The sequence below is a fragment of the Salvelinus namaycush genome, chromosome 19, assembly GCF_016432855.1.
Source record: "Salvelinus namaycush isolate Seneca chromosome 19, SaNama_1.0, whole genome shotgun sequence".
NCBI classification, from domain to species: domain Eukaryota; kingdom Metazoa; phylum Chordata; class Actinopteri; order Salmoniformes; family Salmonidae; genus Salvelinus; species Salvelinus namaycush.
In genome coordinates, this window is record NC_052325.1 from 5,304,258 (window position 1) to 5,331,722 (window position 27,465).

General features: G+C 40.2%; 1 protein-coding gene across 1 annotated transcript in view; it reads left to right on the forward strand.

Annotated features, from left to right (window-relative positions):
• Positions 1-22,754: 22,754 nt before the first annotated feature.
• The window catches only part of LOC120064087 (rho GTPase-activating protein 20-like), a 50,060-nt gene continuing 45,349 nt past the window's right edge, over positions 22,755-27,465 (forward strand). Inside the window, exon 1 of the mRNA XM_039014433.1 lies at positions 22,755-23,118. Within this exon, the coding sequence (XP_038870361.1) occupies positions 22,942-23,118 (177 nt within the window). The 5' untranslated portion in view covers positions 22,755-22,941. The remainder of the gene's footprint in view (positions 23,119-27,465) is intronic.

The window sequence follows — 27,465 nt, forward strand, 5'->3', positions numbered from 1 at the left end:
TATGAGATATGTCTATGTCCTGGGAAATGTTCTTGTTACTTACAACCTCCTGCTAATCGCATTATTAGCTCAACCGTCCCGCATTATTAGCTCAGCACATTAGCTCAACCGTCCCGCGGGTGGGACACCGATCTGTAGAGATCCTTAATTAACAGTAGGTATTCTTCAATTTAGTGTTTGTTGCCATTCAACGATAGACGACTTGTCCACTCCCCCCTTATTTTTTAAAGGAACACAGTCCGGCTTTAAACGTGCTCTTGAAAGTTGAAATAGTAGAATGCACAAGGTGCAATTTCTAAATTGGGTAGTGCATTATCAGTTCCTCTTGTCATGTTAGTCATTGCATACCTTAGAGAGCTATTTATAACCGGTCAGAAATGTCCAGATCAAGTAGCCCATGTCAGCAAACTTTTTTTTATTTAGGTTTTTTAGCCCATAGATATTGTTGTAATTTTTAAGTCACTCAAATATCACATGAATACACATTAGACATTGCAAAATGTATAGAATTGCAAGAAAATGTGCCTTAAAACTGCTAAATGTTCTTTGCACCCTATGACAAAATGTTTAGAATTGCAGAAAATAAGCTTTAAACCTGCAAAATTCTCTCCACCAACAAGAGGGGTGTGAACAGTTTGTGTGGCGTGTGCATGCAGGGGGGGAGCGGGATGTTCCCCAATGCCAGAAGGGGGGCCAGAGTGGAAAAAATCTGGGAACCCCTGTTTTAAGGGAATTATGCGAGAACACTCATTCCATTCACCTAGCCGATTTTAGTCAGGCGCCAGCCGAAACGGAGCATGCGGAAGCCTTTACACTGTACCACTCGGGGGGGGGGGTGTTTTCAGTTTAAGGAGGAGGGGAACGATGGAGGTATGGGAACAATGGAGGTATGGAGGGAAAATAGAGTTAATGATGAAATGGGCTCTGACAACTTTTGGACAACAACTTTGAGGACTCTGAGGATAGAGAGCGGATAGAGGGAGTAGAGAGAGAGAGGGGCAAGAGGCTGGAGTGGGAGAGAATGGAGGGGGGGGGGTGGGAGAGGACCTCCCTCTGCTGTTCAACTGCCCTCACAGATGTCCTGAAGACAACACGAGTCAACATGACTACTTGTTGTGACACAGTCCACTGGAGAAATGGATAAAGAAGTAGAACGTCTGTGCTCCAGGCTGTCTCATACTATCCAGTCCAGTGATGGGCAACTTTAATTGGGGTGGGGGCCACAAAAAATCTGAATTTATCATGAGGGGCCGCAGTTGCTTACGGGTCTGAGTGCCCACATCCACCCCCCACCTCACATTTTTGTGGCCGACCTTTTGACAGCGGAGATGAAATTAAATTAGAGTACATTTTGTGCAGTTCTACAAATTTTGAAATGAGTTGTAAAAAAAATGTTGCCGTTTTAAAGCAAGTTTGCTGCAATTCTACACATTTTGCCATGGGGCGGAGAGAAGATTCTGCAATTTTATAACAATTTTCATGCAATTCTACAAATTTGTCATGGGGTGGAGAGGAAAATTTGCTGTTTTACAGCTAATTCCCTGCAATTCTACACATTTTGCCATAGGATGTAGCGAAATGTTTACATTTTTAATATGATATCTGAGTGAGACTGACTATCAAAATCAATGGTGGCCCCTCGGCTGGTAATTCGACCATGATAAGTTTAGATAGTTTAGTGGCCAGCTAATTTAGCAATCTAAAAATGTTTTGCTGACATGGGCTAATTGACTATCAGTGACTGATATAACAACAGAAAAACTGATGATGCACAACCAAATTTCGAAATTGCACCTTGTGAATTCTACTATTCTAACTCGCAACACTAAATTGAGACCCAGAGTTGGGGTACCAAATTACTGTTGCGAGCTGCCAGTTGCTCATCCCTGATCTAGTCAATTTTAGATCTTTCATTCTTTCTTTGCAACATGATCTAGAGGTCAGATTGAACAATTAGACACTGAAGAATGAGGAAGAGGGGTAAGATGTTTCTAACTGTGGTTTGGTTTCAATAACTCACACAGTTGTCTTCTATATCTGTTGCTCTGGAAATATTACTCTGCGGCCGATGTCGGTGGGATTGTTTCCACATCGTAGTTGGAATGTTGTGAGCCAAGCTGCTTCAAGATGGCCAATTACATTAGCTGGTTTGAGTTGGGCTCTCTGGGTTGCTCCGCCTCCCAAGCCATCCATGAAGCAATTAGGTCATTAGGTTGGTTGGGCCACGGTGGCTTCTGCAACTGGGACTCCTGGCTGGGGAATACGGTAGTAAAAATAATAATAATTCTGTTTTAAGCATTAAACCTCCCGCTGTGTGAAACTTCCCTGGCCAGCCTAGAAGGCGGTTCATTCAGTGTCAAAAAAAAAGAAAAAAAGAAAAGATAACTGACTTTCATGTGCACTTTTGCAGAATTCAGAGAGAGAGCAGAGAATAAAGTTTTCCTTCAAGCACTATAGTATCTGGTTCATCCAGTTGGCTATACTGTTCCATTTTGGGATGTGGCAGATGATGCATGACAGACAGGACAGCGGGAAGAAGAAAATAGAGATTTTTATTGAACACAGGAACATTTTGTGGGAGAGGGAAATCTTGTTTCAGAGTCTGAAGCCAACACTAGTGGTTTATAATTCCTTCAACGGTTCAATGATTAATTAATTAGAACCATATTGCTGACAGTTTTATGTTTACATGGACAGTTGCTTGCTGAGATGCTATATAACTAATTACTTTGCTGTAATTAATATTTGCTTTCAAAGCATGTAAAAGCAAGTTGCTTTGTATCGGGGTGCTTTGTGTCATGATGTCAATTCAATCTCTGAAAGCTAACATAACAGTGTCTCGATTTGACAAATAATCCCTGTACTGTGCCATGGTTGAATATTTGTTGGTTTTCCCCTTCTCTTCTTAGTCATCTGATTGACACTGCAGATAAATCCTATTCTTCTACTGACAGGCAAATTTAAAATGTACAGATATTGTGACAATGGTGCTAGTACGAACTCGGACCCACGCGCAGAGAAACACAGCAGGCAGATGTATGGGTAAATCCAGAATATTTACTTAAGGTCTTCATAGCAAAGCAAGGGCACATGAGAACACTGAACAAAACATGAGACTGAGCAACTGGCCCAGTCCACAGAGGAACCTAAATAGTCATCCAGCAGGTGATCCCAATAATCCCAATCAGGGTCACCTGGATACTAGAAGTAACCCAAGGGTGCCCTCCTGTGGCAACCTCAGGTAGTACACTCAAGGGAGAACCTGACCTGTGACAGATATATCATGTGTCGTCAGGGCAGCAGCACAGTCCCTTCGTGTCTTTCTCTGGAGAGAAGTGACAGAAAGCAAACCCTCGTCTCACATCCAGACACAAGATAACATACACACCATCACACCAAAGAAAGAGAGAATTACATTTATTTGGTTAATACCTCCTCTCTCATCTCCCTCTTTCTTCTGTCTTTTCATTTCTTCAATGTTATGAGAGGTAGGTGGTATAAATAACTTAATGGAAGAAGTCTTACCAGACTTGATACACATTAATCAAACAGGGTTTATTAAAAATAGAAGCTTTCAAAAAAATACAAGAACATTTTCAGTATAATACAATATGCAAAAAAACTAGATGTAGATTTATCAATAATTGCCGTTGATGCCGAAACAGCTTTTTATCGTCTTGAATGGCCTTTTCTATTCAAAACGTTGGAAGCCTTCAACTTTTCAGCTGAAATAATAGATTTCATAAAAATATTATATAAATATCCTTAAGCAAAAATACACAAATAATATGTTATCTGATGAATTTGCTTTAGAAAGGGGCACAAGACAGGGATGTCCTAGTTTCAGAACACTCTAAAATCGCAGGATATTAAATGTACATGGAAATTTTTTTAATAATGGCAACACAAAAAATAAATAGAATAACTCATGATCTACAGCTATTCTTTAAGTGGACCACAAAAATATTAAATACTTAGAATGCTTAATAAGTGACAACAAACAACATGAATAAAGATAACTTTATCCCATTACACAACAATATGAAAGCAGATCTAATTAAATGGAACAATCTTTCCATAAATCTTACGGTAGAATGGACCTAAGCACAGGCTAGATTTCTAAAAACATGTTTTCACTTTGTCATTATGGGTTATTGTGTGTAGATGGGAGATTTTTTTTTTTTATAAGTCGAGGAGAATGAATACTTTCTGAAGGCACTGTATGTGTCTCTTGTCTCCTATATGTGACATGGATTTCTGTCATTACTTTTATCTGATAGGAATTTGAGCACTGTGAAGCCTATCAACCGGCTGCATTTTCACTTTATCATCACTACATGATAACAGAGAGCACATAGTCTTTCCACAAGTCTGTCTCATCTGTTGAGGGAGGCAGAGATAGACTGAGGGGAGGGAGGGAAAGAAGCCCTGCTTCTCTTTTGAAAGAGAATATGGAGAGAAACATAGGGGCCTCCCTCTGATTATTAGAGCTATTTTTAGCATGTGAAGGTTAGTTATGTGGCTCCATTATTTCTCCTCAGGACCAGTTTTCCTGCTATGGCAACAAAAGATTTCATTAAATGTGGATGTTTAGAACTTCTCGTGTGTGTGTATGTGTGGGTGTGTGTGTGTGTGTGTGTGTGTGTGTGTGTGTGTGTGTGTGTGTGTGTGTGTGTGTGTGTGTGTGTGTGTGTGTGTGTGTGTGTGTGTGTGTGTGTGTGTGTGTGTGTGTGTGTGTGTGTGTGTGTGTGTGTGTGTGTGTGTGTGTGTGTGCATGCACGCAAGCATTAGCGTGCGTGTTTTTGGCATGAGTCCCACTAATAAATATAACTGTCCATTAGTCTCTCTTGTGACCATCTTCAAAGAGTCCCACTGTTAGATTTCACCAGCCCACACATAAAGGCAGAGAGAGGTTGGACTCACTCTATGGAGTTGAACTAATACTACCTGACTCCTACAAGAAACAAACGTGACATACAGTACCAGTCAAAAGTTTGGACACAGCTACTCATTCAAGTGTTTTTCTATTTTCTACATTGTAGAATAATAATGAAGACATCAAAACTATGAAATAACACATGGAATCATGTAGTAACCAAAGAAGTGTTAAACAAATCTGAATATATTTTATATTTGAGATTCTTCAAAGTAGCCACCCTTTGCCTTGATGACAGCTTTGCACACTCTTGGCATTCTCTCAACCAGCTTCATGAGGTAGTCACCTGGAATGCATTTCAATTAACAGGTGTGCTTTGTTAAAAGTTCATTTGTGGAATATCTTTCCTTCTTAATACGTTTGAGCCAATCAGTTGTGTTGTGACAAGGTATGGGTGGTATACAGAAGATAGCCCTATTTGGTAAAAGACCAAGTCCATATTATGGCAAGAACAGCTCAAATAAGCAAAGAGAAATGACAGTCCATCATTACCTTAAGACATGAAGTTTAGTCAATCAGGAAAATTTCAAGAACTGAAAGTTTCTTCAAGTGCAGTCACAAAAACCATCAAGCTCTATAATGAAACTGGCTCTCATGAGGACCGCCACAGGAAAGGAATACCCAGAGTTACCTCTGCTGCAGAGGATCATTTCATTAGAGTTACCAGCCTCAGAAATTGCAGCCCAAATATATGCTTCAGAGTTCAAGCAACAGACACATCTCAATATCAACTAATCAGAGGAGACCGCGTGAATCAGGCTTTCATGGTTGAATTGCTCCAAAGAAACCACTACTGAAAGGCAACAATAATAAGAAGAGACTTGCTTGCCCAAAGAAACACGAGTAAGGGACATTAGACCGGTGGAAATCTGTAATTTGGACCGATGAGTCCAAATTTGAGATTTTTGGTTCCAACCGCCGTGTCTTTGTGAGACGCAGAGTAGGTGAACGCATAATCTCTCTTAACCAAATTAACCCGACCTCAACCCAATTGAGATGGTTTGGGATCAGTTGGACTGCAGAGTGAAGAAAAAGCAGCCAACAAGTGCTCAGCATATGTGGGAACTCCTTCAAGACTGTTGGAAAAGCACTCCAGATTAAAACTTCTTGTCAATAGGGGGGCGCCATTTCGACTTTGTAAAAATTCGTTCCCAAATTAAACTGCCTCGTACTCAATTCTTACTCGTACAATATGCATATTATTATTACTATTGGATAGAAAACACTCTCTAGTTTCTAAAACCGTTTGAATTATATCTGTGAGTAAAACAGAACTCAAGTTGCAGCTAACTTCCTGTCAGGAAGTGAGAAATCTGAAATTGATGCTCTGTTCCAGGGTCAGTTTATTAAATTGCATGTAATCTATGAGTCGACATGCACTGCATACGATTTCCCCTAGATGTCAGTAAGCAGTGAGAATTGGAATGGTGTTGCTAGGCAGATCTGAGGCCATATAAAGGCTCTTGGAACCGGGGGTGCGCTCTTTTCAACGTTCGTCATGGCGCAAGACAGACCTCAGGATGGCATTCTGAAAAGCTCTCGTTATAGGCCTTAGATATATCCGGCTCTGATTTTATTTGATATAGGTGTTAAAGACATCATAATGTAGTTATTTTAAACCGAGTTATATCAGTTTATATCAGTATATTGCGATTTTCGGATATTTCTTTGTGCTGCGTTATGAAGAGTTGGGCACGTCTGGGCCACATAGCTAATGTTTGCTGCTAATTCCTAAGTTGAAGACGACAATCTACAACCGAGCAACGATGATTCTGGACAAAGGACAACTTGCACAAGATTCTGATGGAAGCTCATCAAAAAGTAAGAACTATTTATGATGTTAATTCGTTGTTCTGTTGAAAAATGTAAAACTATTATTCCGCCATTAATTTCGGTGCGGTCTCGCTTTAGCGCACGCTGTATGTCGTAGTAACGTTAATTTTACAAATCTAACACAGCGGTTGCATTAAGAACTAATGTATCTTTCATTTGCTGTCCAACCTGTATTTTTTAGTCAAGTTTATGATTAGTTATTGATTAGATTAGGTGCCTCTCCCAAGATTTCTCCCGACATTTTGTTGGCAGCTTGGCTACTATTCTCATTGTATAACCACGATTTGTGCCGCTAAATATGCACATTTTCGAACAAACAATATATGTATTGTGTAATATGATGTTATAGGACTGTCATCTGATGAAGTTTTGAGAAGGTTAGTGAAAAAATTAATATCTTTTGCTGGTTTATTCGCTATCGCTAACGTGCATGAATCAATGCTGCTGTGTGGTTGGCTATTGTAGTAAGCTAATATAATGCTAAATTGTGTTTTCGCTGTAAAACACTTAAAGAATCTGAAATATTGGCTGGATTCACAAGATCTTTGTCTTTCATTTGCTGTACGCTGTGTATTTTTCATAAATGTTTTATGATGAGTATTTAGGTAATTCACGTTGCTCTCTGTAGTTATTCTAGTTGCTTTGGTGAGAGTTGTGATGGTGGCTGCAATGTAAAACTATGATTTATACCTGAAATATGCACATTTTTCGAACAAAACATATGCTATACAATAAATATGTTATCAGACTGTCATCTGATGAAGTTGTTTCTTGGTTAGTGACTATTTATATCTTTATTTGGTCGAATTTGTGATAGCTACCTATGCAGGAAAAAAAAGTTGGAAAAAAAAGTTGGGTCTTTTGCTATCGTGGTTAGCTAATAGAAATACATATTGTGTCTTCCCTGTAAAACATTTTAAAAATCAGAAATGATGGCTGGATTCACAAGATGTGTATCTTTCATTTGGTGTCTTGGACTTGTGATTTCATGAACATTTTATTATATGATATCCCTGTGGCTTTAGGCTAGGCTATGCTAGTCAGCTTTTTTGATGGGGGGATCCCGGATCCGGGTTTGTGACTCGTTAGAGGCTGTTTGAGAGAATGCTAAGAGTGTGCAAAGCTGTCATCAAGGCAAAGGGAGGGTACTTTGAAGAATCTAAATTCTAAACTATATTTTGATTTGTTTAACACTTTTTTTTTGGTTACTACATGATTATATATGTGTAATTTCATAGTTTTGATGTCTTCACTATTATTTTACAATGTAGAAAATAGTAAAAATAAAGAAAAACCCTTGAATGAGTAGGTGTGTCCAAACTTTTGACTGGTACTGTATATAAGAGACCCACTCATGCCCATCAGAACCCAAATACATCTGTGTAGGCTTTTAGGTGCTACAGTCTCTTCTGCTCACACCCCCATAAAATTAATCTGCAGCACCAAAGGCAACACACTCACACATTCGAAACGCAAAGAAAGACACATCTTGTATTCACATTCCATGGTGCTCTGAGTGAATCCATCTCAAATTCCCACTCTATCTTTTCTTAACTGATAAACAAGGGATATCACCACCTCTTAAGTCTTCCCAGAAGCTGTAGCAGGTTGCTCTTTGGAAGCAGAAGCTCCTTTTCTGAAACCAAACCTTTTGATCCATCCATCAAGAGCATTACTAATCTTTGACCCTACTGATAGACACATTGAGTCCGGTGCTAACTGTAACAAACAAACGCAACACAGTCAATGGACAATCAAATAAAGAATAATTCATTATAAAAAAATAAAAAAATGTAAATAACGTCTGGCACTCTTCAGTCATTGGGGTTTTTCTTATCTCTCGTGGACACACTATGTAAACATACGGTATACATGTCATGATACAACTGGATGCGTGAGCTAACGAGTAGCATTAGTTCCGGTACTTTGGACAAATCATGATTTCGCAGGTGTGTTAGCATCTTTCAAATTTTGGAAGGGGAGGGGACATTTGGCCCATAGACTTGCCCGCAACTTGCAAAAAGAGGGGATGGAGCTATTTGTTCCGGTTCTGATCCTCATTCTCTCTCTCCTCTTAAAACCTTTCTGGCGCAGGCGTTCCGCTAGCGACCCACCTCGACAACATCTGTTGAAATTGCAGAGGGCGAAATTCAAATTACAGAAATAGTCATATTTAACATTCATGAAAATACAAGTGTCATACATCAGAAAAAGGCTTCACTTCTTGTTAACCTTTTATGGCTGCAGGCCGGTGTCGGGCTCAATATGACAACAGCCCGTCCAAGTGCAGGGCGCGAAATTCAAAAGATATTTTTTAGAAATATTTAACTTTCACACATTAACAAGTCCAATACAGCAAATGAAAGATAAACATCTTGTGAATCCAGCCAACATGTCCGATTTTAAAAATGTTTTACAGCGAAAACACCACGTATATTTATGTTAGCTCACCACCAAATAGAAAAAAGCACAGACATTTTTCACAGCACAGGTAGCATGCACAAAACCAACCAAACTAACCAAGAACCAACCAAACTAACCAAGAAACAACTTCATCAGATGACAGTCTTATAACATGTTATACAATAAATCTATGTTTTGTTCGAAAAATGTGCATATTTGAGGTATAAATCATAGTTTTACATTGCAGCTACAATCGGAAATAGCACCGAAGCAGCTAGAACAATTACAGAGACCAAATTGAAATACCTAAATACTCATCATAAAACATTTATGAAAAATACATGGTGTACAGCAAATGAAAGACAAACATCTTGTGAATCCAGCCAATATTTCCGATTCTTTAAGTGTTTTACAGCGAAAACACAATATAGCATTATATTAGCTTACCACAATAGCCAAAAACACAACCCATTTATCAGCAGCAAAAGTTAGCGATCGCAAGAAAACAGCAAAAGATATATAATTTTTCACTAACCTGGACAAACTTCATCAGATGACAGTCCTATAACATCAGGTTATACAATACACTTATGTTTTGTTCGAAAATGTGCATATTTAGAGCTGAAATCCGTGGTTATACATTGTGAAAACTTAGCATCTTTTTCACAGAATGTCCGGATATATTTCTGACACTCACCTATTCTGACCAAATAACTAATCATAAACGTTACTAAAAAATACTTGTTGTACAGCAAATGATAGATACACTAGTTCTTAATGCAATCGCCGTGTTAGAATTCTAAAAATAACTTCATTACGACATACAGCTTACGTTATAGCGACACAGCGCCAAAACTCAAGGCGGAAAACACAACAACACATTTTCGACAGAAATAGGAAATAACATCATAAATGGGTCCTACTTTGGTTGAGCTTCCATCAGAATCTTTTACAAGTGGTCCTTTGTCCAGAACAATCGTTGTTTGGATTTAGAATGTCCTTTTTCCCTCTCGAATTTGCAAGCAAAACTTGCCAAGTGGCGCGAACCTGTCCATCGTCAACAAACGCAGAGAACGGAACACGCCAAAACTCCCGAAAAAATTTAAATAATCTGATTAAACTATATTGAAAAAACATACTTTACGATGATATTGTCACATTTATCAAATAAAATCAAAGCCGGAGATATTTGCCGTCTATAACAAAAGCTTTTCAGAAGCCAATGCGGAAGTCCTTTCCGCGTCTTCCTGAGCAAAGGAAATTGGGGTCCTGTCATTCCAAGCTCTCTCTTTTGACCATAGAAAGAGCTAGAGACCCCATTTCACCTCTCACAGCCTATTGACATCTAGTGGAAGGCGTATGAAGTGCATGTATACTAATAGATTTCAAGCAAACGATTAGGGAGGCCCTGGAACAGAGCCTCGATTTCAGATTTTTCACTTTCTGACAGGAAGTTTGCTGCAAAATGAGTTCTGTTTTACTCACAGATATAATTCAAACGGTTTTAGAAACTTGAGAGTGTTTTCTATCCAATAGTAATAATAATATGCATATTGTACGAGCAAGAATTGAGTACGAGGCCGTTTGAAATGGGCACCTTTTATCCAAGCTACTCAATACTGCCCCTGCAGCCATAAGAAGTTAATCCAGCCGCTGTGTCAGATTTCAAAAAGGCTTTAAGGCTAAAGCACACCATTCGATTATCTGAGGACAGCGCCCCACACACAAAAGCATTAAAAACATTTTTCAACCAGGCAGGTGCGCCATGAAAGTCAGAAATAGCGATAAAATAAATGCCTTACCTCTGAAGATCATCTTCTGTTGGCACTCCAAAAGGTCCCAGCTACATCACAAATGGTCCTTTTGTTCGATAAAGTCCTTCTTTATATCCCCAAAAACTCAGTTTAGCTGGTGCGCTTCCTTCAATAATCCACCGGTTTCCCTCCTTCAAAATGCATACAAAATGAATCCCAAACGTTACCAATAAACTTCTCCAAACAAGTCAAACAACGTTTATAATCAAACCTCAGGTACCCTAATATGTAAATAAACAATACAATTTAAGACGGAGAATCGTTATTGTTTTTACCGGAGATAAACAACAAAGAACGCGCTCTCATCCACGCGCATGAAAACACTACAGCCGAAATGGGAGCAACTTAGAAAAACTACAAATTCTAGCTAATTTTTCCAAAAACAAGCCTGAAACTCTTTCTAAAGACTGTTGACATCTAGTGAACCCCTAGGAACTGCAATCTGGGAGGTTTTTCCTTCATATTAAACATGACAGCCATTGGAAACAGTGGTGGGCTGAATATTTGTTTTTTTCCGGATGGTTTGACCTCGGGTTTTTGCCTGCCATATGAGTTCTGTTATACACACAGACATTATTTTAACAGTTTTAGAAACTTTAGAGTGTTTTCTGTCCAATATGCATATCCTAGCTTCTGGGCCTGAGTAACAGGCAGTTTACTTACGCTTTTCATCCAGACGTTAAAATACTGCCCCCTAGCCCAAAGTTAACACATATGGACCCAGAACTTAATCGAGCATCTGACCAATTACACAAGACTTCAGTTCTGGGTTAACCAAGATTAGGGATTTTCTAACCTAACGTAACAGTCTTGACGAGAAGATAAAAAAGAGTTGGGAGGTTCTCTTCTGCACTCTTCAAGCAATTCAGTAAATGTGGAGGAGGAGTTAAGATGGAGTGTCGCCTTGTTAATGCCCAAAAGCGGAAGTCAAGTCACAGGCCCTCTATTCATTTCCCCTGAAAACTGGAACATCCGGTTGTTTGGGACATGGCAGAGGCTAGGGTTTTTCTAAATCTTAACACTGTTGAAGTGTGAACCACACACATTATTGTTTCGACTGCCACCATGCAGCGTGCAACCACATTACTTGAGAAAGAAAACCATGAGTCATTTTCAGGGAAGTGATGATGTTTTGAACCATATTCAAGACGATAAGGAAGATGATGATGATGGTGAAGCGGTGGAGGAGGTTAAGCAATGACATTACTGTACAAACCTCTTAGATGTCTAGATTGCACTCTCAGCAGATTTTCTGAGAAATGTGCTCTACACACACACACACACACACACACACACACACACACACACACACACACACACACACACACACACACACACACACACACACACACACACACACACACACACACACTGACTGACTGATGGAGTTTATTGTGTCTGACCTCTCATTCATCCCTCTTCCTGAAAAGCCTGACTCACATAAGCCAGTCACAATGGCCGTGTACGAAACCTGTCTTTCCTACTGCTTACTAAAACTGCATTCAGTGTACTAATCATACTACACACTATTTAGAACATACTGTTTAGTAAAAATGTATGTACTAAGCAACAAATAACAGCATACTAGACTCACCCATACGGAGAATGCGTCATCTAATGCGTAATTACGTTGTTTCCCGACATTCATTCATTTTGGTACAGCGCCCCCATCTCATTATCATGTGGATCTGAAAATACGACCCTCTTCCTCAATAGTGTGCAGCAAATTCAACTACATGAAAAGATGAAAAGATTATGACGTTCTGACATTTAAAGCATACAACATTTTTGAAATTTCACATACTATTAAACATTCTGTTTTTGCATACGCCACAAAAGCATACTCAATTTTCTATATTTCATATACCAAAAACATTCTGTTTTCGCATACCCAAAATGCAAACTATTTAGAACGCATGTACGGGTATTCGGACACGGCCACTCTTCTCACTCCACACAATCATGTCTGTTTCAAACACTCAAACACTCACCCACTCTGTCCAGTGGCAGCCGCTGATTGGTTGGTTGGAGTTGTCAACAAAGCAGCATGACAGAAATATGATGGCAAGTTTTCGAACTTGTTATCTATAGTTTCTTTATATAAAGCGATCTGTTCATTTGAACAACTGAATAAATACATCTATTTCACTTTTGCATGTCATAAACCGAATGCTCACTGCTGCACATGCTGTCACTGTTTTGAACAGATTAGATTATACTATTTAGAACGAGCAGCCAGCTCACATCACAAATGAATGAGTGCCAAAGGGAGAGCTCAACAAGCATGCAGATGCAATAAGTGAAAACACATTATTTAACTGGGGATAGCTAGCTAACATAATGTCACAAAGCATGATGCGCTAGCCAAGTAACTTTCCTTCTGAAACTATTTCCAAGTTAGTCAGATATTAGTTTAGAAAGACTTGAAATTGGCATGGCAGCTAACTAGCTAGCAAGCTATCAAAGGTACACTACCGTTCAAATGTTTGGGGTCACTTAGAAATGTCCTTGTTTTTGAAAGAAAGCACATTTTCGGTCCATTAAAATAACATCAAATTGATCAGAAATACAGTGTAGACATTGTTAATGTTGTAAATGACTATTGTAGCTGGAAACTGCAGATTTTTTATGGAATATCTACATAGGCGTACAGAGGCCAATTATCAGCAACCATCACTTCTGTGTTCCAATGACACGTTGTGTTAGCTAATCCATAATAATCCATAGAATTTTAAAAGGCTAATTGATCATTAGAAAACCCTTTTGCAGTTATGTTAGCACAGCTGAAAACTGTTGTTCTGATTAAAGAAGCAATAAAACTGGCCTTCTTTAGACTAGTTGAGTATCTGGAGCATCAGCATTTGTGGGTTCGATTACTGGCTCAAAATGGCCAGAAACAAATAACTTTCTTCTGAAACTCGTCAGTCTATTCTTGTTCTGAGAAATGAAGGCTGTTCCATGCGAGAAATTGCCAAGAAACTGAAGATCTCGTACAACACTGTGTACTACTCCCTTCACAGAATAGAGCAAACTGGCCCTAACCAGAATAGAAAGAGGAGTGGGAGGCCCCGGTGCACAACTGAGCAAGAGGACAAGTACATTAGAGTGTCTAGTTTGAGAAACAGACGCCTCACAAGTCCTCAACTGGCAGCTTCATTAAATAATACCCGCAAAACACCAGTCTCAACGTCAACAGTGAGGAGGCGACTCCGGGATGCTGGCCTTCTAGGCAGAGTTGCAAAGAAAAAGCTATATCTCAGACTGGTCAATAAAAATAAAAGATTAAGATGGACAAAAGAACACAGACACTGGACAGAGGAAGATTGGAAAAAAGTGTTATGGACAGACCAATCTAAGTTTGAGGTGTTCGGATCACAAAGATGAACATTCATGAGAAGGAGAAAACAACATGAAAATATGCTGGAAGAGTGATTGACGCCATCTGTCAAGCATGGTGGAGGCAATGTGATGGTATGGGCGTGCTTTGGTGGTGGTAAAGTGGGAGATTTGTACAAGGTGAAAGGAATCTTGAAGAAAGAAGGCTGTCACTCCATTTTGCAATGCCATGCCATACCCTGTGGACGGCGTTTAATTGGAGCCAATTTCCTCCTACAACAGGACAACGACCCAAAGCACAGCTCCAAACTATGCAAGAACTATTTAGGGAAGAAGCAGTCAGCTGGTATTCTGTCTATAATGGAGTGGCCAGCACAGTCACCGGATCTCAACCCTATTGAGCTGTTGTGGGAGCAGCTGGACCGTATGGTACGTAGGAAGTGCCCAACTTGTGGGAGGTGCTTCAGGAAGCATGGGGTGAAATCTCTTCAGATTACCTCAACAAATTGACAACTAGAATGCTGCAAGTGGAGGATTCTTTGACGAAAGCAAAGTTTGAAGGACACAATTATTTTTTAAATTAAAAATCATTATTTATAACCTTGTCAACATCTTGACTATATTTCCTATTCATTTTGCAACTCATTTCATGTATGTTTTCATGGAAAACAAAGACATTTCTAAGTGACCCCAAACTTTTAAACGGTAGTGTAGATAACTGGTTAATTTGACCCAAAAATTGACCAACCTAGTTCTCAATGTTTAAAAAAATGACTGTACCTGGCTAATTCATTTGACCATGTTTTATGCTGTTTTAGTCCACACAACATGCTTTGTGTGTGTGTGTGTGTGTGTGTGTGTGTGTGTGTGTGTGTGTGTGTGTGTGTGTGTGTGTGTGTGTGTGTGTGTGTGTGTGTGTGTGTGTGTGTGTGTGTGTGTGTGTGTGTGTGTGTGATTACATTGGAGAGGGTTGGTTCTGGGATGTAAGATGGAAAAACTTCAACACTGTAATTCTGCTTTTATTTCTGTCCCTACACAGTAAATGGGCAAGGCTAGCAGTGCACTCTCATTAAAACACACACACACACACACACACACCATGCCTTTTAATACCATCCAAACCACGCCTTCCCGCTCCTCTTGCTGGTTAACAAACCCACAACGGAACAGACTGCCGTAAAATTACAACTCTTCAGAACCGCTCCCTCACCATTGAACGTGATTCTTTCTGCTCCTGTCCTGTACACAGTGCCACAGCTTAGATATACTGTATACACTTAGATATACTGTATCCACTTAGATATACTGTATCCATATTATGTGAAGGTTTTTTTTCAGACCAGCACTAACACAACTGATTTAAAATAATCAACTATTCATGGTTCATCCTTCAGTTAGAAGAAGGTGTGTTAGTTGTCCAACCCTGACGTACCTTTACCAAAGAGTATGGATACGTTTAGCCAACCACTCAGCCTGACCACTTCACCAAACCTTCCACCGTCTGTCCTCTGAGTGAAGTCAGGGGTGACCTTTGTCTAATGATCCTGACCCCTGCTGGAATGCAGGGCTTGACCCTTCACCCCTGAGAGGATGATAAGAGGTCCCTGGCGCTGATGGCAGCTCACACACACATAGTGCTCAAACGTTAGCACTGACGTACAAAGCCATCACCAGTGATAAGCCAGCCTGCCATAGATAAACACACTCCTCCAAAATCCTCCCTCTTCTAAATGGTCAAGATTAGCCTGACTTTGTTGGCTACTTGTCTTGACCGTCCTAACAGAGAGAAAGTGCGGTCATGCATACCTGGCTGGATGAAAACCTCTGTGGTCAATCTACTGTCAGTGACATGCCAGGACAGATAGTGCTACAGCTTTGTTGGTGTTTGGTGTAGCAATAGCAATATAGAGGACATTTCCTGAACTTTCCCCACCCCCCAGCCCCCATTTAATTTCTACCTTGCTTCCCAAAACCAATGATTGCATTACCTCATTAATTGGTTAATTCCACTCTGTGGCCCAGAGGCTGCTCCCTTACAGTAAACATAGGACCTCCGGGCTTACATTTAGTCAACTAAATCATCACACCCACAACAGGTCCTGGGTTATCCCCTGTTCCGTTTATCCGTCTCCTCTAACACCAGGTTGACCCCTCTGTGAAACATAAACAGTCGGCCATTCCATCCCAAGGGGATGACATAAACCGAGTCACCGCATCCTCATAGAGCCTGTCCTCTCTGGTCTGTGCAGTGTACACACGCACACGCACACGGATGCTCTCTACCAATGAGCACAGTCAGTAATTAGAATAGCCAGCTCTCTAGGTAGTGTAGTTTATCAGATTAGCTGGGTGAGGGGCAGAGTGTATGTGTCCACAGGAGAGCAGATGTGACAGGCTAAGACTGTCTGACTCTCCCTGTCCCTGTGTTTCTGACTGACTGTCCCTCTGTGTCTCTGTCTATGACTGTCGACCAGACTGCCTGTGTCCCTCTGTCTCTCTCTGTAATTATGCCTGTCTGTTTCCTGTATATATACAGTGCATTTGGAAAGTATTCAGACTCCTTGACTTTTTCCACATTTTGTTATGTTACAGCATTATTCTAAAATGGATTAATAAAAAAAACTGTATCATCGATCTACACACAATACCCAATAATAACAAAGCAAAAACAGGTTTTTAGAAATCAAAAACGGAAATATCACATTTACATAAATATTCAGATCCTTTACTTAGTACTTTGTTGAAGCACCTTTGGCAGCGATTACAGCCTTGAGTCTTCTTGGGTATGACGCTACAAGCTTGGCACACCTGTATTTGGGGAGTTTCTCTCATTTTTCTCTGCAGGTCATCTCAAGCTCTGCCAGGTTGGATGGGGCGCGTCGCTGCACAACTATTTTCAGGTCTCTCCAGAGATGTTCTATCGGGTTCAAGTTCGGGCTCTGGCTGGGCCACTCAAGGACATTCAGAGACTTGTCCCGAAGCCACTCCTGCATTGTTTTGGCTGTGTTCTTAGGGTCGTTGTTCTGTTGGAAGGTGAACCTTCACACCCACTCTGAGGTCCTGAGCACTCTGGAGCAGGTTGTCATCATTGAACTCTTTGGCCTGAATGCCAAGCATCATGTCTGGAGGAAACCTGGCACCATCCTTACGGGGAAGCATGGTGGTGGCAGCACAGAGTACTTTTCTCTGTTCATCTTTCCCTCAATCCTAACTAGTCTCCCAGTCCCTGCCGTTGAAAAACATCCTCACAGCATGATGCTGCCACCACTAATGCTGCAGACATGTTTTGGTACCCTTCCCCAGATCTGTGCCTCGACAAAATCCTGTCTCGGAGCTCTACGAACAATTCCTTTGACCTCATGTCTTGGTTTTTGCTCTGACATGCACTGTCAACTGTGGGACTTTATATAGACAGGTGTGTGCCTTTCCAAATCATGTCCAATCAATTGAATTTACCACAGGTGGACTCCAATCAAGTTGTAGAAACATCTCAAGGATGATCAATGGTAACAGGATGTATCTGAGCTCAATTTTGAGTTTCATAGCAAAGGGTCTGAATACTTATGTAAAAAGGGTATTTCAGTTTTTATTTTTTCTTAAAATGCAAAAATAAAAATACAACTGTTTTCACTTAGTCATTATGGGGTATTGTGTGTAGATTGATGAAAAAAGAAAATATTTAATACATTTTAGAATAAGGCCATAACGTAACAAAATGTGGAAAAAGTCATGGGGTCTGAATATTTCCCGAATGCACTGTATCTGTCTGTAAGAGGCTAACCCATGGTAAACCTACAGACCCTTTCTCCCAGAGTATTGTTTTTGACCAACAGACTCATAAACCCACAGTCTCTGTCTTGTTCTGTTTGTCTCTGTGTGTATCTCTGCCTCCTCTATGGTCACTTCAACCACGAGCCCTGTCTTTCCCTCAGTCTCCATTCTCCTTCTCAGTCTGTCTCTACATCTCTCTCCTCCAAATCTCCCATGACTAACTCTTATCCTGGCTTCTCGGCCACAATGTTTAAAGAAGCATTAAGAGGCCGAGAGAGAAATAGAGACTGCGGCAGGGTGATGTTGACATTTTTGCCTTTCATTTTCTTCCCGGTGTTTGTCACTGGGGTTTCAGACTAGGAATGATTGAGGGGAAAATATCCCTATTTTTGGGACTGAGATGGGGATTCAGAGCTTTCCAAAGTGGAGAGTTCCCATTCCCAAAGCGGATGCTGTCTGTCTGTCTGTCTGTTGGGTCCCAGCGTCTGCTCTCTGCCCAAACACTAAAAAACAACCTCTGAACCTTTCATCCTCTCCTGTATGTCAGCCAGGCCAACCTTTCCTCTCCTTTCTCCCCTCTCTGAGAAGTGTGTGTGTGTATGTCATCAGGTCTAGTGTCAACATTCTGATCCAATTCTGTAACATCAACCTACTTGATAGTAAGGGTGTGGATGTCGAGGGAAGTATTTGATAAGATAAAATTACATATTTTTATGTGGCAGGTATTTAAGAAACATGCTGTCTTGTTTTAATCATTGCTTATAAACGATAAGATGAGATAAGATCGTATGCCAGCAGTTGGTTTATATAGAAAGAATGTCAGGCTTGGAAAAAATACCAGGTCAATAGTAATTTTCCCTCACTGAAATAGATAATTGTTCAACTCCATACCTTCCCCAGGTTTGGTTTCCAAACACTCGCCAGACCTTGACGGAGAATGGTCTTTGTCGCTCTTCAAAGCAAATGTCAGATGACATTCAAGAAGACACATATTGATTCTTGTTTCTAGGGAGAATCCCTGATGCAATTAAACTCCCTTTCCCCTTGAACTGACAATGACCGAGGGAGGCACAGACCATGAGGTGTATATCACATTGTTGCTGTGCCAACTAGGGAACTAGACTAGACATTATGATAAATAGTCAGCCGCAACACTTGGAAATGTGGTATCTTCAAAAAAGGCTTCATTTTGGGACGATATCAAGGCCTAATAGTCATAGGCTATTCTGTGACTCAAGTGACTAGCCTATACCAGCGCCATAGGCCTACTGCTTCATTAGTCTTTCAAAACAACTGTCACGACTCATGAGTGAGTTGAAAATATGGGGAAACACATTGCCTATGCCACACCAAAACATGGTCCGCCACTGGCAACTCAAACCACATTTCTGACACACCCAAACTTGTGTAGTTTTGGTTTATCCATTGAGACATGCTTTTCATGGGAAGTCTGAGAAACAGTAAATTCACCCATAAACAAGGAAATTAAAGTGTAGTTTGGAAGCAAGAACAAAAATGAGTTGGCCACTCTTTTGTGACAAGAAATTGATAATTTACTCAACAAATGAATGTGGCATTTTTGTGAATCTGTCTGTCAAGGTGGGTTCCAGGGAAAGTCCATCTGCTCACCTGACATCCACATGAGCGCCATTGCAGACCACCAGACTGATGATCAAAGGGACTGAGTGAGCGCTATCTCTGGTCTGACAGTTCATTTACACATAACAAGGTGGGAGCGATGAAACAACAGAGTGCCATTCATTTTCAATGTAGGGAAGTGAAGTGATCGGGTGGACCATTGGGTGACGCAAGCATGGACGAAGGAGCGGTTCATGGCTAGAAGGGATCCAGCTTTTGTCAAATTAACATCAGATTTGACTTTTAATAGCAGGTTAGGAGAACTTACACAGCAGGTTAGGAGAATAAACATAGCAGGTTAGGAGAATTAGGACCTGTTAAACTCTGAGTGGTTGTTTTGGGCCCTGTACAGGGTCCGGTGAGTTTGGGGGGGGCACCTCCACACCAAAAAACAAATACATCAGAAAATCGAAAGTGACATGTCATTTGAAAGCTACAGACCTTGTCTTTTTGGAAATCGAACTCAAATCTTACTTCTGGCAATGTAATTGAAAGCCCTGATTGCTATGGTCCTTTTAAGATGTCAGGCTTGAAAATCCGTTTGGCACAGTGACTCACTACCCAAACCAGACGCAACTGGTTTCAAGTGGCCAAGAGATGTCATGTGATCTCCTACTGCTATCTAGTGGACAAACTGGTAATCAGACAGAGGATATATTTACATCAATGGATACGTAGAGACTTCAGCTATCTCCTCGTATGTGACTCACCACCTGGATTCGGTCTTATGTAGCAAAATTTGAAATTGTGTTTTTTACATTGGATAAAAGTTGTTTATTTTATTTTTACAGGGACAGTGCACATTAATCAACATTTTAGTAGAAGTCCCGGTTTTAGCCAGCCGGCTAATTTTCAACCGCAGTCCCTGGGCAGGTTATTAAAAACAATTACAATATAGACAATCATTGAGCAGTGAGCACACGCAGAGCAACATAGGACAAGCAAGACATAGCATACAGACAGAGCTACATAGGACAATCAAGACGTAGCATACAGACAGAGCAACATAGAACAAAAAGCAGCAAGACAAAATTCATAAAAGCAACAAATTGTAAAGTAAAGACTCAGAGCTACAAAATGGTATATCATACACTGCATTTGAGGAACAATGGGAAAGTAATTCTGCTTTTAAAGTTGAAACTCACTTTTGAGAAAATGTCCTTTGAATGTTTTGGTATTTAGTGAAGAGCTCTTCTTTGTCTACACCCATTCAGCATCGTTCACACCCTCTTAAGTTTTAGCCCCACCCATCTCGTTTTCCTCTCGGAGCATTCAGAGCGCAAACATGACCCTCTGGCTGATGATTTGTTTACCTATGGATAACATGAAAACAGACTAACCAGCTCTGCTGGCAACAATTTCATTACGCTTTTTTGCAGACGCTTACTGACACTGGCCATATTCAACAGGTGTTGTACACTTTAGCTTAAGACATGTAGCTACCTAGCTAAGTAAACAATGAACCTAGCTATGTAAGCAATGTGTAAGATCACACGCGTCACGTAACGTTGGCTAACGAGCCAGCCAGCTAATGTTAGCTAGTTAAACAACAATGAACATAGTGCCAAATAATGTAGTTACTACACTGCATGAATATGCTGGGAGCTAACCAACCAAGTTCAATGTTAGCTAGCTAACATTAGGCTCTAACTGTCCAAGCAAACAGCTCTGGGATACAAATAATAACGTCAGCTAGGGAGCCAGCCAGCTAACGTTAGCTAGCTAGCTAACAGTACACTTTAGCTTGAAATGAAACCACTTTCTGTCAAAATTAGAAACGTGTAATATCTGTAAATGTAGCTAGCTAACGCTGCACTATCTTACCTGTATACAGCATCATGCATGATGGACGCGTCTCACTGTCACGAATGCTATGCTACGGTTGCCCTTAGTTTTTAAAAAGCCGCATTCGACAGGATTACCAACACAGACTGACCAGCTCAAATACACAGAAGACTTCTATATTGCAGACCAATCCGCACTCCTCTCTCGGCATGTCCAGCCCACTCATTATCTCAGCCAAGCATGGCTAGTGGGAAGGTTGCTGACTTTTTCTGTGGCTTAACCAACAAGGCTCGTAATTTAACAATTGTATTCGTATTTACAGATAGCATAAACATTTGTTATTAAGACACATGAAAGTTCACATGTTCCAGAAGGCATTTCTGTTAAAAATGCAATTTCAAAAAACATTTAAAACGTTCAAATGGCTCTCCTGTGAAGTTGTGACTTGCGACATACGCCTAGATTCCTGAAACGGGTCATGTGTATATGCTTCCTGTAACACGAAAAATTAAGGTATGGCACGTGGGAATTTGGAATTTGCGTATGTTTATAGTGCCACCATTAGGTAAAAGATCAGAAAAAAACATTATTTTTATTACTTTTGGAACAGTAATTGCTTGCTAGCACGTGAGGGTGAAGCTAGCGTGGCGAGGCAGAATACAAGTTCCAGTTAAAACATACTGTAAAAATCAGCCACCTGCCAACGTTTTGGTTAAAGATAAATAGTGGCAGTCCTCACTAGTGTGTCATATCTCACACATTGTATTAAATGGCACAGTACGTTTAGTATTGTTTTACAGGTTTGGCTTAATTGAGCAGTTATAAATTAATGTATCAACTTATTGTAGGCCTGTGACTATATTTTTCCTCTTCCACGCAGTTTTTCATAGTAAAATGAGACATGTATACAGGTTGTTTGAAGGCAAACAGACCAACTCTATTGGGTGTGCATACAGAGAGTGGGGTGGACTGTGTCATGTATATACAGTAGAAAATTCATACTTCGTAAATGATTTTGCATTAGTCATGTTATTCTTGGCATGCAGAGCGCATTCCTTCACCTGGTCTGCAAACGGTTTGCATGTGATTTATGAGCTAGAACAGTTACCTCTCTATTAGAGCTAATGTTCATGTTTAGGCACCCAGCGGCGCTAGGACCGCCCTCAGTTCAGACTGTAGAGGCAAACCTACACATGGGTTTGAGCCGAAACGACTACACTGCTTCAGACCGAAAGACTCCGTGTGGATCTCGTTGACAGCGATTAGAAATGATAATTTGTCAGTGCGTTCTTTGAGCTTTCAGTGATGAACTCAGTCCAGGTTTATTTAACGCGTCTTGTCTCCTTTTTACCCGTTATATTGCCGTGAATTATGAATTTCTCACCGGTTTACCTCTTTATTCGTTCTGTCGCTGGATAATTTTGGATGCAATGGGAATATGAATACGTGCGCTGTGGTTTGAAGCAGCAGCAGTCTCCAAGTCGATCTACTGTAGTAGCCTTGATGGAAACCATGTCGCCACAGCAGGGAACTATCGGACAGAATAGGTCTGGTTCTTTGACAGGGGGCAGCAAGCTCTGCGCGCTGCCAGACAGCAAAAAGGTAATGTGGATTTTGGATTGTACGGCATGGATGGTACTGAATTACTGATCTTCTTTTGGGTTTGTCACTGGGTTTGCCACTTGCTCAACTCTATATGATCTAATTCCTGGTAGCATGCCCTGCATGTTTGCTGTGGTAGGCTATTGTTGACACAGTATAGGTTCAATGGGATTTGACATGATCATTAAACTTCCAGCCTAATCTGGGTTGTGTGCATTATTCACATATGCTATTGAGAGTTACTGGTCATGTTTTGAGGGTATGTTGTCATCTATGATTCCATCTGGTTCAATCTGGGTCTTCTCTTTGTGTCACTTGGTTTCATGGATGGATTCCTGCGCTTTAACTTTAAATAGTATTTCACAAGGTTACTTATTACTGTTTATTTTTGGTTTATTTCATAATTTCAGACAACTGCTCCGTAATTATATTATCGTTTATAATGCGTTATTACCCATTTTTGTAGCCTAATCCAGGCTAATTTGAAATTGATTAGTTATTAAATTTGTGTAAATTACGCATACGTAAAATTACGCATGCCACCCAATGCAAATTTCGGCAAACAATTAGATAATCAATAGGCCAAGATAAAAATAAAGAGAGCATATTCTGAAAAATGTTTAACATTCCATTTCATCTATATTTACATTCCTCTGAGTCAGTCTCCTCAAAGTTTGATGAGCTAAAGATTGGTTACAGTTTAGAGACATATACAGTAGACCTATTCGACTTAAAAATGTTACAATATGGAAGCAAATGAACAATGCGTGGCTGTAGTCAAAAATCTGCTCTAGATCACAAATCAATTGGGAATGATAGTCACCAGATAGACAAGAGTGGCGCTGTGTTCGAGGGGCTCTGCACTCACTGGGAGTCAATAGTTGGACCTACTGTCTGGCCTTTCGCCCCGCTCAGCATAATCCCATTTAGTTTTAGTTGAGTTAATGTTAATTCACAGAATTCATGGTATAAATATGATTGCTTTAGACTTGCAAATAGCTTCAGTTTCAGTGCAAATATCACGATGTTTCCTTCAACGCAGCTACTCTTCACCATTAGAAGTATCTTTATTATACAAACCTAACACATAAACAAACCTAACACATAATATGTATTTGTAGTATACAGTGCTTTCAGAAAGCATTCATACCCCTTGATTTAGTCCACATTTTGTTGTGTTACAGCCTGAATGCAAAATGGATTAAATATTTTTTTCTCACCCATCTACACACACTACCTCATAATGAAAAAGTGAAAACATGTTTTTAGAAATGATTGTACATTTATTGAGAATGAAATACAGAAATATCTCATTTACATAAATATTTACACCCCTGAGTCAATACTTTGTAGAAGCACCTTTGGCAGCGATTACAGCTGTGAGTCTTTCTGGGTAAATCTCTAAAAGCTTTCCATACCTGGATTTTGCATAATTTGCCCATCATTTTCAGGTCCTGCCATCGGTTTTCAGGTAGATTTCAATCAAAACTGTAACTCGGCCACTCAGGAACATTCACTGTCTACTTGGTAAGCAATTCCAGTGTACAGTAGATTCCGCCTTGTGTTTTAGGTTATTGTCCTCCTGAAAGGTAAATTAATTTCCCAGTGTCTGATGGAATGCAGAGTGAACCAGGTTTTCCTCTAGGATTTTGCCTGTGCTTACTGTAGCTCCATTACGTTTGTTTTTTATCCTGAAAATCTCCCCAGTACTTAACGATTATCTGCATACCCATAACATGATGCAGCCACCACTATACTTGAAAATATGGAGAGTGGTACTCAGTAATGTGTTGTATTGGATTTGCCACAAAAATAAAACTTTGTATTCAGGACTAAAAGTTAATTGCTTTACCATATTTTGGCAGTATTACTTTAATGACTTGTTGCAAACAGGATTCATGTTTTGGAATATTTTTTATTCTGTACAGTATTGTAGAGTAACTACAATGTTGTTGATCCATCCTCAGTTGTCTCCTATCACAGCCACTAAACTCTGTAATCATTTTAAAGTCACCATTGGCCTCATGGTGAAATCACTGAGTGGTTTCCTTCCTCTCTGGCAACTGAGTTATGGTTGCCTGTATCTTTGTAGTGACTCGATGTATTGATACACCATCCAAAATGTAATGAATAACTTCACCATGCTCAAAGGGATATTCAGTGTATTTTTTTCAGTTTTTTTACCCATCTAACAATAGGTGCCCTTCTTTGCGATGCACTGAAAACCTCTCTGGTCGTTGTGGTTGACTCTGTGTTTGAAATTCACTGCTTGACTGAAGGACCTTACAGATAATTGTATGTGTGGGGTACAGAGATGAGGTAGTCATTCACATTTTTACTCCTTAACTTATTTAGGCTTGCCATAAAAAAGGGGTTGAATACTTATTCACTCAAGACATTTCAGCTTGTCATTTTAATGAATTTGTAAAAATGTTAAAAACATCATTCAATTTTGACATTATGGGCTATTGTGTGTAGGCCAGTGACAGAAAAAATCTACATTTAATCAATTTTAAATTCAAGCTGTAACATCAAAATGTGGAAAAAGTAAAGGTGTGTGAATACTTTCTGAAGGCACTGTAGTATGCAATTAATGTGTTGGTGATTACTACTGATAATAATCAAATCAAAATGTATTTATATAGCCCTTCTTACATCAGCTGATATCTCAAAGTGCTGTACAGAAACCCAGCCTAAAACCCCAAACAGCAAGCAATGCAGGTGTAGAAGCATGGTGGCTAGGAAAAACTCCCTAGAAAGGCCAAAACCTAGGAAGAAACCTAGAGAGGAACCAGGCTATGAGGGGTGGCCAGTCCTCTTCTGGCTGTGCCGGGTGGAGATTATAACAGAACATGGCCAAGATGTTCAAATGTTCATAAATGACCAGCATGGTCAAATAATAATAATCACAGTAGTTGTCAAGGGTGCAGCAAGTCAGCACCTCAGGAGTAAATGTCAGTTGGCTTTTCATAGCCGATCATTAAGAGTATCTCTACCGCTCCTGCGGTCTCTAGAGAGTTGAAAACAGCAGGTCTGGGACAGGTAGCACGCCCGGTGAACAGGTCAGGGTTCCATAGCCGCAGGCAGAACAGTTGAAACTGGAGCAGCAGCACGGCCAGGTGGACTGGGGACAGCAAGGAGTCATCATGCCAGGTAGTCCTGAGGCATGGTCCTAGGGCTCAGGTCCTCCGAGAGAGAGAAAGAAAGAGAGAAAGAGAGAATTAGAGAGAGCATACTTAAATTCACACAGGACACTGGATAAGACAGGAGAAGTACTCCAGATATAACAGACTGACCCTAGCCCCCCGACACATAAACTACTGCAGCATAAATACTGGAGGCTGAGACAGGAGGGGTCAGGAGACACTGTGGCCCCATCCGATGATACCCCCGGACAGAGCCAAACAGGAAGGATATAACCCCACCCACTTTGCCAAAGCACAGCCCCCACACCACTAGAGGGATATCTTCAACCACCAACTTACCATCCTGAGACAAGGCCGAGTATAGCCCACAAAGATCTCCGCCACGGCACAACCCAAGGGGGGGCGCCAACCCAGACAGGAAGATCACGTATAATAATAAATTCTGAGCCAACAATAATTCATCAATGAATATGTATGGTTTGTCTGTGTATTACCTGGTTCTGACGCTGTTCCATGTCTGTGCTAAATGAAATGTTCAACACTTCGTGTCTGCTTCTCATCTCCAGCGTTGGTTCTTACAGGTGGCTACTTTGAAGAATCTCAAATATAAAATATATTTTGATTTAACACTTTTTTGGTTTCTACATGATTCTATGTGTGTTATTTAATAGTTTTTATGTCTTCACTATTATCCTACAATGTAGAGAAGAGTACAAATAAAGACAACGTAATGAGTAGGTGTGTGTATATGTGTGTGTGTTTTATTTTGGGGGGGAACTCAGTCAGAGTCTAAACTTCCTGTTGAGTTAGAATAGTAGGATTCACAAGGTGCAATTTTGAAACTTAGTTGTGCATCAGCAGTTTTCCTCTTGTTATATGTCAATCACTGACAGGCACTCAATTAGCCCATGTAAGTTAATGTTTTTTAGATTGGTAAATTAGTCTAGTTAGTCTGGCCAGCTTTCCAAACTTGTAGTAATTATGTCTGAATTACATGTGCCCAGAGGCCCTAAACTCCATGTGGCCCCCCATTTGATTGTGTTAGTCAATCTCACTCGGATATATTAACATGACATAAGTTATGGCAACATTTGTAGAATTGCCAGAAATTAGCTTTAAAACTGCAACAACAACCAAAATCTGTAAAGAAAACTCATTTGTTTACTTTTTGTTAATAAAATACTTTTCCTGCTGAGTTAAT